Source organism: Mustelus asterias, chromosome 10, assembly GCF_964213995.1.
Source record: "Mustelus asterias chromosome 10, sMusAst1.hap1.1, whole genome shotgun sequence".
NCBI lineage: Eukaryota > Metazoa > Chordata > Chondrichthyes > Carcharhiniformes > Triakidae > Mustelus > Mustelus asterias.
This window is the reverse complement of record NC_135810.1, coordinates 73,758,440-73,772,955: the sequence shown is the minus strand read 5'-3', so window position 1 is coordinate 73,772,955 and position 14,516 is coordinate 73,758,440. Positions and strand designations below refer to the sequence as shown.

The 14,516-nt window shown below is 43.4% G+C and overlaps 1 protein-coding gene across 1 annotated transcript in view; it reads right to left on the bottom strand.

Moving 5' to 3' along the window:
• The window catches only part of LOC144499675 (neuronal PAS domain-containing protein 2-like), a 103,568-nt gene that overhangs the window by 46,123 nt on the left and 42,929 nt on the right, over positions 1-14,516 (bottom strand). Inside the window, 6 exon segments of the mRNA XM_078221943.1 lie at positions 2,420-2,533; positions 6,810-6,824; positions 6,827-6,895; positions 6,898-6,928; positions 9,584-9,673; positions 12,474-12,565. Coding sequence (XP_078078069.1) covers positions 2,420-2,533; positions 6,810-6,824; positions 6,827-6,895; positions 6,898-6,928; positions 9,584-9,673; positions 12,474-12,565 — 411 coding nt within the window.

Below are 14,516 nucleotides of genomic sequence, written 5' to 3'. Positions count from 1 at the left end.
CCCCTGGATTTTTAATGATATCCACGACTGGGACCTCTGCAGTGCACAGAGTGCGGAGAGTCAGGTGAGAAGCTGAACTGACATAACAATCGGGATTTAGAACAGTTTTCCCGCCAATTCAGCACTTTTGGGAGAATCGCCAATGTTTCCTATAAGGACTACATTCCATTCTCCCAATTTTTCCAGCTCAGCCTCATCCATATTGACGATGCCACCTTCCACGTAAGTGTTTCAAATATTCCCTTTTGCTCAACCAAAGATTCCCCTACAGTGTGTTGACAGCACCCTTGGCCATGCCGGTTCTATTTCCTGCTGCTCTGTTCTCACTCCTTCCCCTCCCAGAAACATAATAGTGTTCCCCTGGTCCTCATCCAACACCCCCTCCCTGTCCCTTGGCAACTTCCTGTGCAAGTGCTGGAGATATAATATCTGTTCTTTTACCTCTTCCCTTCTAACCATCCAAGACCCCAAACATTTCTTCCAAGTGAAACGTGATTTATGTGTTTTTTAAAAAATTTTAAATATATTATACTTGCCACTCATGATATCACCTTCTCTGCTTTGAGGCGATTGCTTTGTATTTTCCAGTCAGTCCGAGTGTGACCTTGAGCTTCCAGTTATTTGACATACTGTATTCATTCTCTATCCCATTCCCTGCCTCTGACCTATTTGTCTTCAGCCTCTTATACTATTTCAATTAAACCAACATAAGCTCAAGGAACACCACCTTTTCTTTCAATTTGTCATCTCAAAGATTTCGCGACCTGGTGAAATCTGGTGAAATGGTGCGACAACAATAATCTCTCCCTCAGTGTCAGTAAAACGAAGGAGATAGCCATCGACTTCAGGGAGCAGAGTGGAGGATATGCCCCTGTCAGTATCAATGGTGACGAAGTGGAAATGTTCAAGAGCTTCAAGTTTCTAGGTGTCCAGATCACCAACAACCTGTCCTGGTCCCTCCATACTGACGCTATGGTTAAGAAAGCTCAATGATGCCTCTACTTTCTCAGGAGGCTAAGGAAATTTGGCATATCCATGACTCTCACCAATGTTTACAGATGCACCACAGAAAACATTCTTTCCGGATGTGTCACAGCTTGGTATGACTCCTGCTCTGACCAAGACCGCAAGAAACTACAAAGGGTTGTGAACGTAGCCCAGTCCATCACGCAAACCAGCCTCTCATTCATTGATTCTGTCTACACTTCCCACCATCTCAGAAAAGCAGCCAGCAGCAGTAGTAGACTCGTCAACATTAAGAGCATTCAAATGGTTATTGGATAAACATATGGATGATATTGGAATAGTGTAGGTTAGATGGGCTTTAGATTGGTTTCACTGGTCAGCGCAACATCGAGGGCCGAAGGGCCTGTACTGCGCTGTAATGTTCTATGTTCTATAATCAATGACTCCTCACACTCTGGACATACTCTCTTCCACCTTCTTCCATCAGGAAAAAGATATAAAAGTCTGAGGTCACATACCAACCGACTCAAGAACAGCTTCTTTCCTGCTGCCATCAGACTTTGGAATGGACCTACCATATATTAAGCTGATTTTTCTCTACACTCTATCTGTGACTGTAACACTGTATTCTGCACCCTCTCCTTTCCTTCTCCCCTATGTATTTTATGAATAATATATTTTGTGTGTATAGCACGCAAGAAATAATACATTTCATTGTATCCCAATACTCATGACAATAATAAATCAAATCAAATTTTTAAAAAACCCAACACTGAATTCAACAATCTCTGTCTCCACTTGTTCAGACACCAGTTGGTGCTGATCTGCTTTTGCTATTTACCTCTCATCTCGACCCACCTTTTGTTTCTTTACTTGCCCCATTATCATCATCTTTTGTCTTTCACCATCAACTGTTTTGTCCTTTAGTCTCTCCTTCCTTCCCCCGATTAGTGATCTTCCCTTTTGTTCTTCTGCCTTTCCTCTTTCCTGACCTGTGTATGTGCTCAAATCCTATTACATCTCTAACTTGATCCAATTCTGACAAAAGGTCCATTGACTTAAAAGATTGGGCTCAGTTTGAACTCTGTGTAAGTGAATGGGCTTTGAGTGAATTTAAAGTTGGGGCCATTAACTCCGTTTCTCTCTCTCTACAGATGATTCTTCACCTTTTGGATGTTTCCAGCATTTTCTATTTTGATTTCAGACTTTGGCTTTGCCTTTGAGTTAAAGTTAATTATGCTCATTCCAATAATTCCTTGAATGGAGGCATTTGTAAAATAAATAAATTTGCTTAGTGCTTTAGTTATTCCTTTCCTCTTCAGCCCCACCTTTTAAACCATTTACTTTTTGACTTGTTTGTGTTCTTATGCAAAGTACAATGCGTGTTTCGCAAATTAGTCTTTAAATGTTTTTATTCTCATATAATGGATCGTAACTAAATCCCAACACTCACCACCATCACAAGACTGGAAATTTCCCACAAATTTTAGATATTCATAGGTAGGAGGCTCCTTGGGGTCCAATGTCCCTCGCAGCAGATGACAAGAAAACACAAAGGAGTTCTCGGCTTTAAACAAAAATGTTATATTCTTGATTAAATCAAAGTTACACAAGTGCATGTACTTTCTTTCCATATATGTATACATACACAGGTCCTGAAATTACTGTTGACAAGCCAGGGCACAATATTGTTGGGCAGGTCAACCATGGGGGTGGTGGAGGGCTGCACGCTTTGACAGAGTGTGGATTCACCAGGTTTCCATCCTCAAATAAATCCTTCCTCATGATTTTAGTCAGGGTCCATGACCTCCACTAACGCACCTTGGCGTCTCACTCTCAGTGGTATTATGCAGTCGCTGTAGCTGACAAGATAAGCTTGTGCCACTTGGGGATGTGCCACACAATGGCAAACTAGCATTTCAGGAAACACATTTAACAGCCAGAATATCAGCTTCCATTCACGATTTGTTGAAAAACTAATTTTAGTGCCACATTAGAAAACTTGGAGACATGGACGTAAAATGTTAGGAAATTTCTAAAAGCCTAGCTAAATCTGTGTAAAACACCGGTTTAGCCTCAAATGGAATATTTAGGGGCGATCTTGAGCCTGCATTCACTGTCCGTGCCAATGCTGGTAGGGCCTCAAGATCTGGAAGTCACAGTTCTTGCCGGCGTTATGGGTGTGAACCTGCTTTACATTTATTTGAATATATTTAAATATTATTAACTTGCCCCTCCGCTAGATATTGACCCCCCCCCCCGTCGTATATTTACACCGTGCTGATGTGATGTTGGTGGGGGCTGGCTGGGGTGGAGGGGGAGGGGGGGGGGTTGGTGGAGCGGGGGGGGAATAGAAAGGGCTGACTCCAATTAGGGGTGGGGAGGGGAACCCCTGACACCTCCATGGTGGGCTTTGGGTGATGGTTTATAAAGTTATGATTGGGGTGCTCTTTAAAGATGGCTCCCTGATCTCTGTGCGGTCTGGTTTTGCCGGCGTGTTTAGACCCTGCTTCCCTGTATGATGGCATGAAACACACCCCCTTGATTTTTTTTTTGACAGAGTTTGTATGATCTGGAGACAAAACTGACCTGTTTCGCTGGAGAGAAACATGGCAGATTTCTCACCGGAAATAACATGCTGCCATTTGTGTCTAGTACTGGGCACCGCATTTTAGGAAGGTTGTAAAGACATTAGAAAGGGTGCAGATTTGTAAGAATGGTTCCAGGAATGAGGGACTTTACTTACATAATAGATGGGAGAAGTTGGGACTGTTCTCTCTGGAGGAGAGGATTGAGGGATCTGAAAGAGGTATTCAAAATCATGATGGTCTGGACAGAGTAGAAAGGGAGAAAATATTTCCTTTGATGGAAGGATCAAGTACCAGAGGGCAAAGATTTAAGGTCATTAGGAAAAGAAGCAATAGCGAGCAAAAACATTCAAGGAAAAACCAGCAAGTGGTTGGGATCTGGAATACACTGCTTGTGAGTGTGGTGGAGACAGACTCAATCTAGGCACTCACGAAGGAATTAGATTATATCTGAAAAGGAAGAATGTGCAGAGCTATATGGAGAAGACTCGGGTGTGGCACGAGGGGAATTGCTTCTTCAGATAGCCAGCACAGACCTGATGGGCTGAATAGCCTCATTCTGTGTTGTAACCATTCTATGATTCTGCAGGGAAGGAGGATATTTGAAAAACACAGGATGAGAGTATACTGCAAATCTATCATCAAGCATTGGCTTGGCAGCACTCCTTTCGTATCACACTGAAATGTTAACCTCGATTCAAGTTTCTGGAGTGGAACTTGAACCCGTAGTCTCTGACGCAGTGATGAAGGTGCTGCTATTAAGTTGGTAAATCAAATATCGAGGAACATCAATCAGCAGACCTCCCAGCCTGAAAATCAAACGGGTTTGTTAAGAAACGCTTGGTTACTCATCTGGTGTGTCCTTCTTTGCCTTGCTGCCTATCCCCTTCAACAGTTGCCTCCTGAGGAGGATCCAGGAGTGAGTGCCACTGCCAGCTTCTCTGGGTGCCATTATAGACAGGAAGCCCTGGGTATTGAAGCACCATGAATTGAGGCTGAAGGCCCCATCCTGTCTTGATATTATTTTAGCTACAGACCAAGTTTACTTCTTGGTGGCAGCTCCTGAAATCCATGGGGATGAAGATAATGGGCTTCAGTTTTCCTCTATCCAACCGATGGGAGATGAGTGTTCCCTGGACACCAGGACGAGGAATGTCAGGCCCTAAGGTCTTCTGCATCTCATCCTATGTCCTTAGTCACCTTCAGTGCTCCCTTAACATAGTTTAACCCTCATCTTCATATATGCCTTATCTGCTGATGTCCTAATTGACAAGCACACAGATTATTTTCCACATGTTCACCTGTCACTCTCAATTCTACCTCTTTGTGGTCACCATCAACTCCAATGCTATTGCTAATTGATCCAGTAAAAAAAAATCAGGCACTGGCTGAATTGAAATTTCCTCCAGTTCAACGTCAATAAAGCCGAAACCATTGGGGGTAATTTTCCGCTCCCGCTTTCGGGAGCCAGGATCGAAGGTAGGAGCAGGAATTCCCATGGGAGTCCAAAAACATGGTTTATGCTGGCAGAATTTTCCTTTGTGATTGTCTCCGCCCTCCACCAATGACATAATGGAAATCCTGACATTAAACATTAGGATTCCCATTTGAATACAATTAAATGTCATTGTCTTCCCTCCCCCCCCCAATTAGATTGTCCATTCACGTTGGCATGAGGGCATGACGACATGAATCACAACAGGTCTCCCAGGGCATGCACCTGGCGAGCAGAGCCCACAGAAGGAGTTCAGGTGAGAGCTTCGCTCAGGGGGGAGAGGGTCATGCCCGGCCACTGCCCATGGCATTGGTATGTCTCTGGGGGGTGTTATTCTTTGAGGGTTGTTCCATGGGAGCGTTATGTTCGACGGAGTTTCTATGCACCTCAGTCTTTTAAAACTGAAGTTGCTGGCAAAGCAGCCTCAATCAGAGCCCTGCCAGCGTGACATCGTGGGACCCACCGCTTCATTTCTTTCAACTACGAGCTGAACGATATTGCAGAAATAGATACCTTTGGGGTTGGTGGCTTCCTCGCTTTTTTTCCTGCCCGCTGCACCACTCTGCCTATTTTTAGGAAAACCTTTATCCATAAACTTTGACTCCTCACATCTGCAGTATGACCCTATCCCCAATTCCATCGCACCCCCCCCCCCCCGCCCCCCGTCCTCCCCCTGAATGTATTTTGCTATCAGCTCACTGTGAATGAATGGAATGCCACTTTGGCACCTTGTTTGACCCTGAGCTGAGAATTTTATTTCTCACTCAGTTATTGTCAAAACATTTTCTTTCCTCTCCTCGACACTATATGGGCGGCACGGTAGCACAGTGGTTAGCACTGCTGCTTCACAGCTCCAGGGTCCCGGGTTTGATTCCTGGCTCGGGTCACTGTCTGTGTGGAGTTTGCACATTCTCCTCGTGTCTGCGTGGGTTTCCTCCGGGTGCTCCGGTTTCCTCCCACAGTCCAAAGATGTGCGGGTTAGGTTGATTGGCCAGGTTAAAAATTGCCCCTTAGAGTCCTGAGATGCGTAGGTTAGAGGGATTAGTGGGTAAATTTGTGGGATTGTGGTCGGTGCAGACTCGATGGGCCGAATGGCCTCCTTCTGCACTGTAGGGTTTCTATGATTCTATTTCCTTAAATTCCCCTTGCTCCTCCTCTGTGGTTGTAATCTTATTTGATATCTTTGTACCATAAAGAGGCTATTCTCACTTGCAGTTTTTATAAACCCCCATATAATCTGGAATGACGCTGTCCTCTATTGCAAAGTCTTCCACCCTAATCTTGAGCAAACTGCATGAGATTCCTTTGCCACAATAAATGGATTTCAATATCCTCATCTTCAAATCTAGTCACATCTTCCTCATCTATTTCAGTGACATCCTTCAGATGAATGTCCCAATCTTTACCTTTCACGCCTCTGTCTCTGCATTATTATTCATTTTGTTTTTTTCCCACTTGACTATCTGGATGATCTTTTAGTTATTCAGTCACCACTCCAGTGCTTTCTGGAATTTGCCCCAACCTCTCCCGCCCCACCAAAAAAAATCCATGTCACCTTTTATGCTTTCTAAGCCACCTAATTACTCATCTTTACAACAGGGTCTTTCTTTATTCTCCCTCTCAACTCCTTGTTCTACTTGCTGCACTCGTCTTCAGCTTGGGTTTAATTCAGGGAATGCTTTACAAATTTAAGCCATTGTTGAATAGATTAAATACTAGAATAATAGGTTACATAATCTTTTATGCAAAAGGAAACTCACAGTTTAAATAGTCTGCAAAACAGAGTCTGTCACTAACGTATGAGAGGACAGCAATTTAAATATTTCTCCGTGCTCCTGTTCTGGAGGAAGTTTAATAAATTCTGATCAATAACATCAGACTAGAAAAAAAAAGAGAAGAAAAGACACAGTCAATTTTGTTACAATAATACTACTAGTTGAAAATCACTCTGAAAACACTATGATGGTTGCTTGACCTTTTTTATTGAATGTGATATAGCAATAAATATCAATGTTTTAAAAAGCTGAATCAAGGACAAGTGAAATTTTAAAATATTTTATAATTATATAACTTTATTAGTCAAGCAATTGACAGCAAAGCTATAAAGGAAAAAACAATGACAACCTTGTAAGTGTTCAGTGATCAAAGGGAACATTGAATAGTTTTGATAAGTTATACAATTGTTTTGACAAAATAAACGGCGAGACTACATTGACATATATTACGGTTGTCTTTGGATCAGAATGTTAAAATTCTATTGTGAGAAATTGAAAAATCAATAGGCGGGTACAATGTCACAGAGTCCTAAGTTGTACAACGCAGGAAAGACCCTTTGGCCCATCGAGTCTGCACCGACAATAATTACCACTAAAGTCACGCAAATCCCATTTTCCAGCACTGTGTTGGAGGATGTTGGAATACAAAACGAGGAAGCCTCAGTTGTATTGAAATGTGGAGTGCTGCAATCATTTTCAGATACTGCACCTCAGGAAGGATACATTGGTCTTGGAGGGGCTGGAGTGCAGATTCAGGGGTTAGAGAGTCAAACTATGAGGTTGCAAACTATGCAACCTGTCTTGCTTTGGGGCACCACCTAATAGAAGCATTTAAAATGTTAAAAACATTTGACAGGGTAGATGGAGAGAAGCTATTTCCTCTAGTAGGAAATCAAGAATGAGGGCACACAATATTAAAACTAGAGCTAGGCCATTCAGGAGCGAAATTCAGAAGTTCTTTCTCACACAAAAAATAATAGAATTCTGGAATTCTATCTCAAAAAGACTGTGGGCAGAATTTTCCTGTCCTGTCCAACACGGGAATCGTAGCGGGTGGGACACGGACACGTTGACCTCGAGCGGATTTTCCAGTCTTGGGGCGAGCGCGCGGCTGGAAAATCCCGTCCTGTGGCCAACATTTTCCATCCAATCCCCTTCTCCTTCTCCCGCAGCAGGCATTCCAATGGTGGAGGACCCTGGCAGGATCTTCCTGCCCACTGAAGTCAATGGCCATTTGTGTTGCTCACTAGCTGCTGGCTGCACCACCGAGGAACCTGCCAAGGTGGCGGGTGGGCGGGGCTTGCCTTTGGTGGGACCTGAAGATCTCGCCGGTGAAAAGAACCACAAAATCCTGCCCTGTGAATGCTAGAATAATTTGAGCTTTTAGTGGAGTATGGTAGATTTGTGTTAAATAAGGGTGTTGAGTGATATGTAGCAAAGGTGTGTAAATGGAGTTGAGTTGCAGATTAGCCATTGTCTCACTGAATGATGGCGCAGACTCAAGGAGATGAATGGTCTGCTCCTGTTACATATGTTCCTGTGTTCCTGTGTGTGGAATTTGATAAGCAACAGTCACGGATATGTTCAATTGTAAAAGCAGCACACAAATTCGAATTTAATTTACAGAAGCAAAAGGAAAATAGCAGCATTTCTGGCCTAAGTCTTTTCTAAAAAGGCACATTGTGAATGTGAATTTGTTAAGAACACTGGGAATTTGGTTGATTTTGTGATACTTGCCAACAATCATATTGTTAAATGCTAAGTGATAGGATTTGCATGTTCTGAACCCTGAGCAGGTACTCTTGATAAACTGAAAAACACATTTTGCTGTGTATATTTCTGCATTTGAAATCAAAGTAAAAATGAGATATTCTCAGCTTTCTTCCCTGACACTGTCAATCTGGTGTATTTTCAAAAAGGAACACCACAACTATTAAACTATTCTTTTGAGTTTTGCATTAGTGGCAGAGACACTTTCAGTAGTCACATTAGAACATAAAAAATAGGAGCTGGAGTAGGCTATTCGGCCTCTCGAGCCTGCTCCACCATTCAATAAGTCGTGGTAGATCTAATTTTGGTCTTAATTCCACTTTCCTGCCCAACACCACCCCAAAATGGCTTCCATGGACGGTATGGTGGCAAAATGGTTAGCACTACTTCCTCACAGCGCCACGGACCTGGGTTCGATTCCCAGATTGGATCACTGTCTGTGCAGAGTCTGCACGTTCTCCCCGTGTCTGCGTGGGTTTCCTCCAGGTGCTCCGGTTTCCTCCCACAGTCTGAAAGACGTGCTGGTTAGGTGCATTGGCTATGTTAAATTCTCCCTCAGTGTACCCGAACAGGCGCCGGAGTGTGGTGACTTGGGAATTTCCACAGTAACTTTATTGCAGGGTTAATGTGAGCCTATTTGTGATACTAATAAATAAATAACCCTTGATATCCTTCCTTGTCAATCAAAAATCTGTCTAACAGTCTTTAATATACTTGATGGCCAAGCCTCCAAGCACGCTGGAGATGAGAATTCCAAACTCTAATGATCCCCCAGATGAAGTAATTCCTTTTCATCTCTATTTTAAATGGGAAACTTTTTATTTTGAAGCTCTGCCCCCAGTTCTAGATTCCCCCAGGAGGGGAAATGTCCCCTCAACATCTACCCTGTCAAGACCCCTCAAAATCTTATGCTCAATAAGATCACCAAGATAAGTAACAAACTTGCTTATGTTCAAGAGAAAATGATAACTTTATAATGCTTTACTCACAGGTAAATGCCCAAGTAGAGGCGTGATACTATCGGAAACATAAATTATATTTCCATCCGTTGTTACAGCTATGATGAAGCCATCTAATGCCTGCACAGAGTGAAAAAAAAAACATTAGCAGTCAGTGTTTTCCAACAAATCACATTGAGTAGAAACCTAAGGCTGGATTTTATAGCCCTGTGAAAATAGGGTTATGGCTGTTGTCGGGGAGGGTATGTGGCCCTGCGGAAGTGGAATTGGAGCTGGTTGGGGCGGTGGATGCGGGGTGTTGTTGGTGGGTGGTTGGGCACTGTGAAAATAGGGAAGAGCCAAAGGCAGATGCGGAGCTGGGAAAATAGACAGAAACCGTGTTGGGACAGCTCCCTGATGCATCTCCCCTGTCAGGGGAACTTTGCCAGGAGCGGACAGGGAGTTGGACTGGCTACCCCCTCCCTAGGGAAGCCATTTAAAGTGATTAAGGCTGTAACGAGGCATTGTTTTGCTTTGTTGCCAGGATTTTATTACATTGTACAAGGTGCAGCAGCTTAATCAAGGCAGCATCCCGGTGGCAGATGAAGAGGAGTATCAGAGCCAGAGACTCATTCGAACATATGGGCCGGGATACTCCCAAAACAAAACTAAGTGCCCATGGGCGGGAAAACAAGAATATTTCCCACCCATTTTTTGGGCGTACTTACCTGAACAAATCTCCGACACTCTGTGCAATACAGAGTGCCATAGAGGGATTCATGCTGAAAAGTGTGGCCTGCACCATAGTGCTGAGCAGGCCACTGCGCATGTAGTGATCTGCCAGTGGAGAGAACGGCCCATGTGCACTGACCTCCCCCCCCCCCCCCCCCCCCCCCCCCTCCATTGCCGGCCTCCCAATTGCTGGCCTCCTCAACGTTTTCAGCCCTCTCCCCATTTGCCGGCCTCCTCCTCCCAATTGCTGGCCTGCCGACAGCCCCCACCCCCCATCCACCCCCTCCAGGCCAGCCCCGATCCACCCCTGCCTCCCGATGGCCAGCACCGACCCCCTCCCTGATGACCAGCCCCAATCACCCCCTCCCTTAGTGGAGAGCAGTTGTAAATCCCACTGGTGGGAAGCACTCCTGGTGGGGTGGGGGGGGGGGGGGGGGGGGGGGGGGGGGGGGATCGGGCATGCTCTGTCATCCAATAAGATAATGGTTGATCTGTTTGTGTTTCGAGTTCCATATTTCCATCTACCCCCAATAATGCACACATTCCCAATTCCTGTTGGGCCTTCTCGATTTTTGGGAAAAGAAAACCTCGCAACTGGTTGGGGTGTGGAATGGACTGCCTGCAGTGATAGTGGAGTCAGACACTTTAGGAACATTTAAGCGGTTATTGGATAGGCACATGGAGCACACCAGGATGATAGGGAGTGGGATAGCTTGATCTTGGTTTCAGATAAAGCTCGGCACAACATCGTGGGCCGAAGGGCCTGTTCTGTGCTGTACTGTTCTATGTTCTATGTTCTATGTTCTATAACCTTTGATTCCTTGATTAGACTTAACCTTGACAACATGTGTCAATTACAGAGTCACGACCAGGAAAGGCAGGTGCACACGCGGCCCAAATGATTAATCTAGAGGGGTTTCCCCTTGGCTTCAGTGAGCCCACCGACTTTGGCCCTCACCAGTTTTGAATTTCATGAATGCCTCCAAGGGCACCTCCATGATGAGGCACCCTTGCGGGCCCGATTTGCCTCAGGAGTGTCCACTCCTCCCAGTGAGGTTGCCAAGGTTCCAGAGCTGCTCCTCTAATTGGGCCTGCGTCATGGAAATCCAACTCACCATCCTTAATAGGACAGCAAATGTGGAGGTAGTCAATTAGGCGGCTGTGTCTGGGACGATTGCACTGGTAGGCACGCTGCTGGCAATTGTGGGGTCAGGATCCTTTTTTGGTCCTGGCATCAGGGGTCCCAAAGCCCCCCAAAAAATCCAGCTCTAAATAATTTGAGAACTACAGTGACATTAGAGAGTTTATAAATGATGAATAAATTGCTTATTAGACAACACCCTTTCAAACAATGCACATTCACCACAATGATATTGCATTTATAATTTATATTATACATTGTTGTACAATTTGAGATGTTGTAAACTGATTGCCTTACTCCAAATCAAATGCACAATGGATTCTATTTTTGACAGATTATCTTTTATGATGGCACAGTACATTGTAAAACAAACATGAGTCAACTCATTGATATCTCATAGAAACTCATAAAATTCTAACAGGATTAGACAGGGTAGATTCAGAATGAATGTTCCCAATGGTAGGGGAGTCCAGAACTAGGATCATAGTTTGAGGATATGGGGTAAACCTTTTAGGACTGAGGTGAGGAGAAATTTCTTCACCCAGAGACTGGTGAATGTGTGGAATTCACTGCCACAGAAAGTAGTTGAGGACAAAACATTGTCTGATTTCAAGAAGAAATTAGATATAGCTCTTGGGGTTAAAGGAATCAAGGGGTATGGGGGGGGAAGGCAAGATCAGGATGTTGATTTTGATGATCAGCCATGATCAAAATGAATGGCGGAGCAGATTGGAAGGGCAGATTGGCCTACTCCTGCTTCTAGTTTCTATATGTTTTTATATATGTTTCATTGAGTAGGGGAATATTGTAGTTATCATGTGAATGTAGCTTCAGTCCAGTGTTGGGCCTGACCTGACACCAGAACAAAGCAGATGGGGAATCTTAGGAATCAGCTGTGGTCTAGTCACCTTACTTACACTGTGCATCCATGCAAAACTGAGAAGCTTTCACACCAATGATATATTTGTAATTAAATGCATCGTTAAAATACTTCAATCAAATGTTCAATTAAAACGCACGGAGCACGCCATCAGGATAATATTCTTGCAGTACATTTTCATTATTCACCTCTAACATCAGCTGTGTAAATTCCTCATTACTCAGGAATGAAGGCTTCCAATTATGCTGGATTATACTTGTCTCCTTCTGTGCTGAAGTTTCTAAAAAGTAATATGTTCAGCTTTAGTATTTTACTGTGACAGTTACACTAATACAGTTCCATTGTATTCTTTGCATATTAAAATTTTAAACATATTATAATAAGGTATCATATAGCATACACAATATGGATTTTTAAAAAATTGCACCATATCCTCTTAATAAGCATGAACTCAAGCGTTAAAAGTCAATGAGATATAACAAGAGAACAAACATTTATTTAAATATCTCTCTAGACTCTCCCTTTTTTAGAAAGCAAACATCTACTTTATTATTGCCCCACACAAAACATAAGAAACAGGAGCTGGGGACGACCATATGGCTTGTTGAGCCTGCTCCGCCATTCAATATGATCACTGTTGATCTTGGGCTTCAATTCCACTTTCCCACCTTCACCCCATGATCCCCAATTCCCTCAGAGATCAAAAGTCTGATATGCATGTCAACAATAATATGAAGTTTCTTTAGATAATTGTTCCTACACAGGAGTAAAGTGCTACTAGTTCATGGTTCTTCACATTCAGTTAGTTACCAGTTGACCATTTCTTGTTGGTCTATAAGTCACAGTATGAATGATATTTGTGTGCAGTACGCTCACCAGTTATAATTGAAATCTAAGAATGTCTCATGATGCCCTTCCCATCTAAACTTGCATTCATAAAAATCATAGTAATTTTAAGAGTTAACCAACCTGCTCAATTTAGATGCAGAAGCAGTTTGTGAATATTTTTAAATGATTGTAAAAGCAGAATGACTATATTTATATTGATAAACACAATGTGGCAGAGTTTCCACAATGGGCTAGTCAGCAATCCTGGTACACATTGTTGCCATTTTGAAAAGTTATTATTCCCCAACTCATTCGCAAAATGCACCATGAGCTAGTGAAATTGGGCAGAGCCTTAAAAAGTAATTTTTAAAAATGCTTTATAATATTCCTTGATATATTTAAAAGTGGGGAATTTGTACACATGGTGATAAATCCAATTTTAACTGCATTAATCAACAAAAATCAGCATTTAAAATCACAATCCACTCCCAGGGGGTAACCTGATTTTACATTATTAAAAAAACCTTTGAAATATAACCATTTTAATGTTAGATTGGGCGATGGAAAAGGATGAGTGGTGTCCCAAGGGTAAGGTGTTGGATTGGGGGAAGGCTAACTTTAGTGGGATTAGGCAGAAATTGGCAGCTCTTGATTGGGAGAGGCTGTTTGAGGGTAAATCCACATCTGGCATGTGGGAGTCTTTTAAGGAACAGTTGTTAGGGCTACAGGACAGGCATGTGCCTGTAAAAAAGGATAGGAAGGGTAGGATTCGAGAACCGTGGATAACCAGGGAAATTGAGGGACTGGTCAAAAAGAAAAGAGAGGCGTATGTTAGGTCCAGGCAGCTAAAAACAGAGGGAGCTCTGGAGGAGTACAAAGAAAGTAGGAAAGAACTCAAACGGGGAATTAGAAGGGCAAAAGGGGTCACGAAATGTCCTTGGCAGACAGGGTTAAGGAGAATCCCAAGGCATTTTATTCATATGTTAGGAACAAAAGGGTTGTCAGGGAAAAAAATCAGACCTCTCAGGGACAAAAGTGGGGAATTATGCTTGGAGCCCAAAGAAGTAGGGGAGATCCTAAATGAATACTTTGCGTCGGTATTCACAAAGGAGAGGGATGTGTTGACTGGGAGTGTCTCGGAGGGGAGTGTTGAACCGTTGGAGAAAATCTCCATTACAAGGGAGGAAGTGTTAGGTTTGTTAGAGAATATAAAGACTGACAAATCCCCAGGGCCTGATGGAATCTATCCAAGGCTACTCAGGGAGACGAGAGATGAAATCGCTGGGCCTCTGACGCAAATCTTTGTCTCGTCACTGGACGCAGGTGAGGTCCCAGAGGATTGGAGGATAGCTAATGTGGTCCCGTTATTTAAGAAGGGTAGGAAGGATAACCCGGGTAATTAT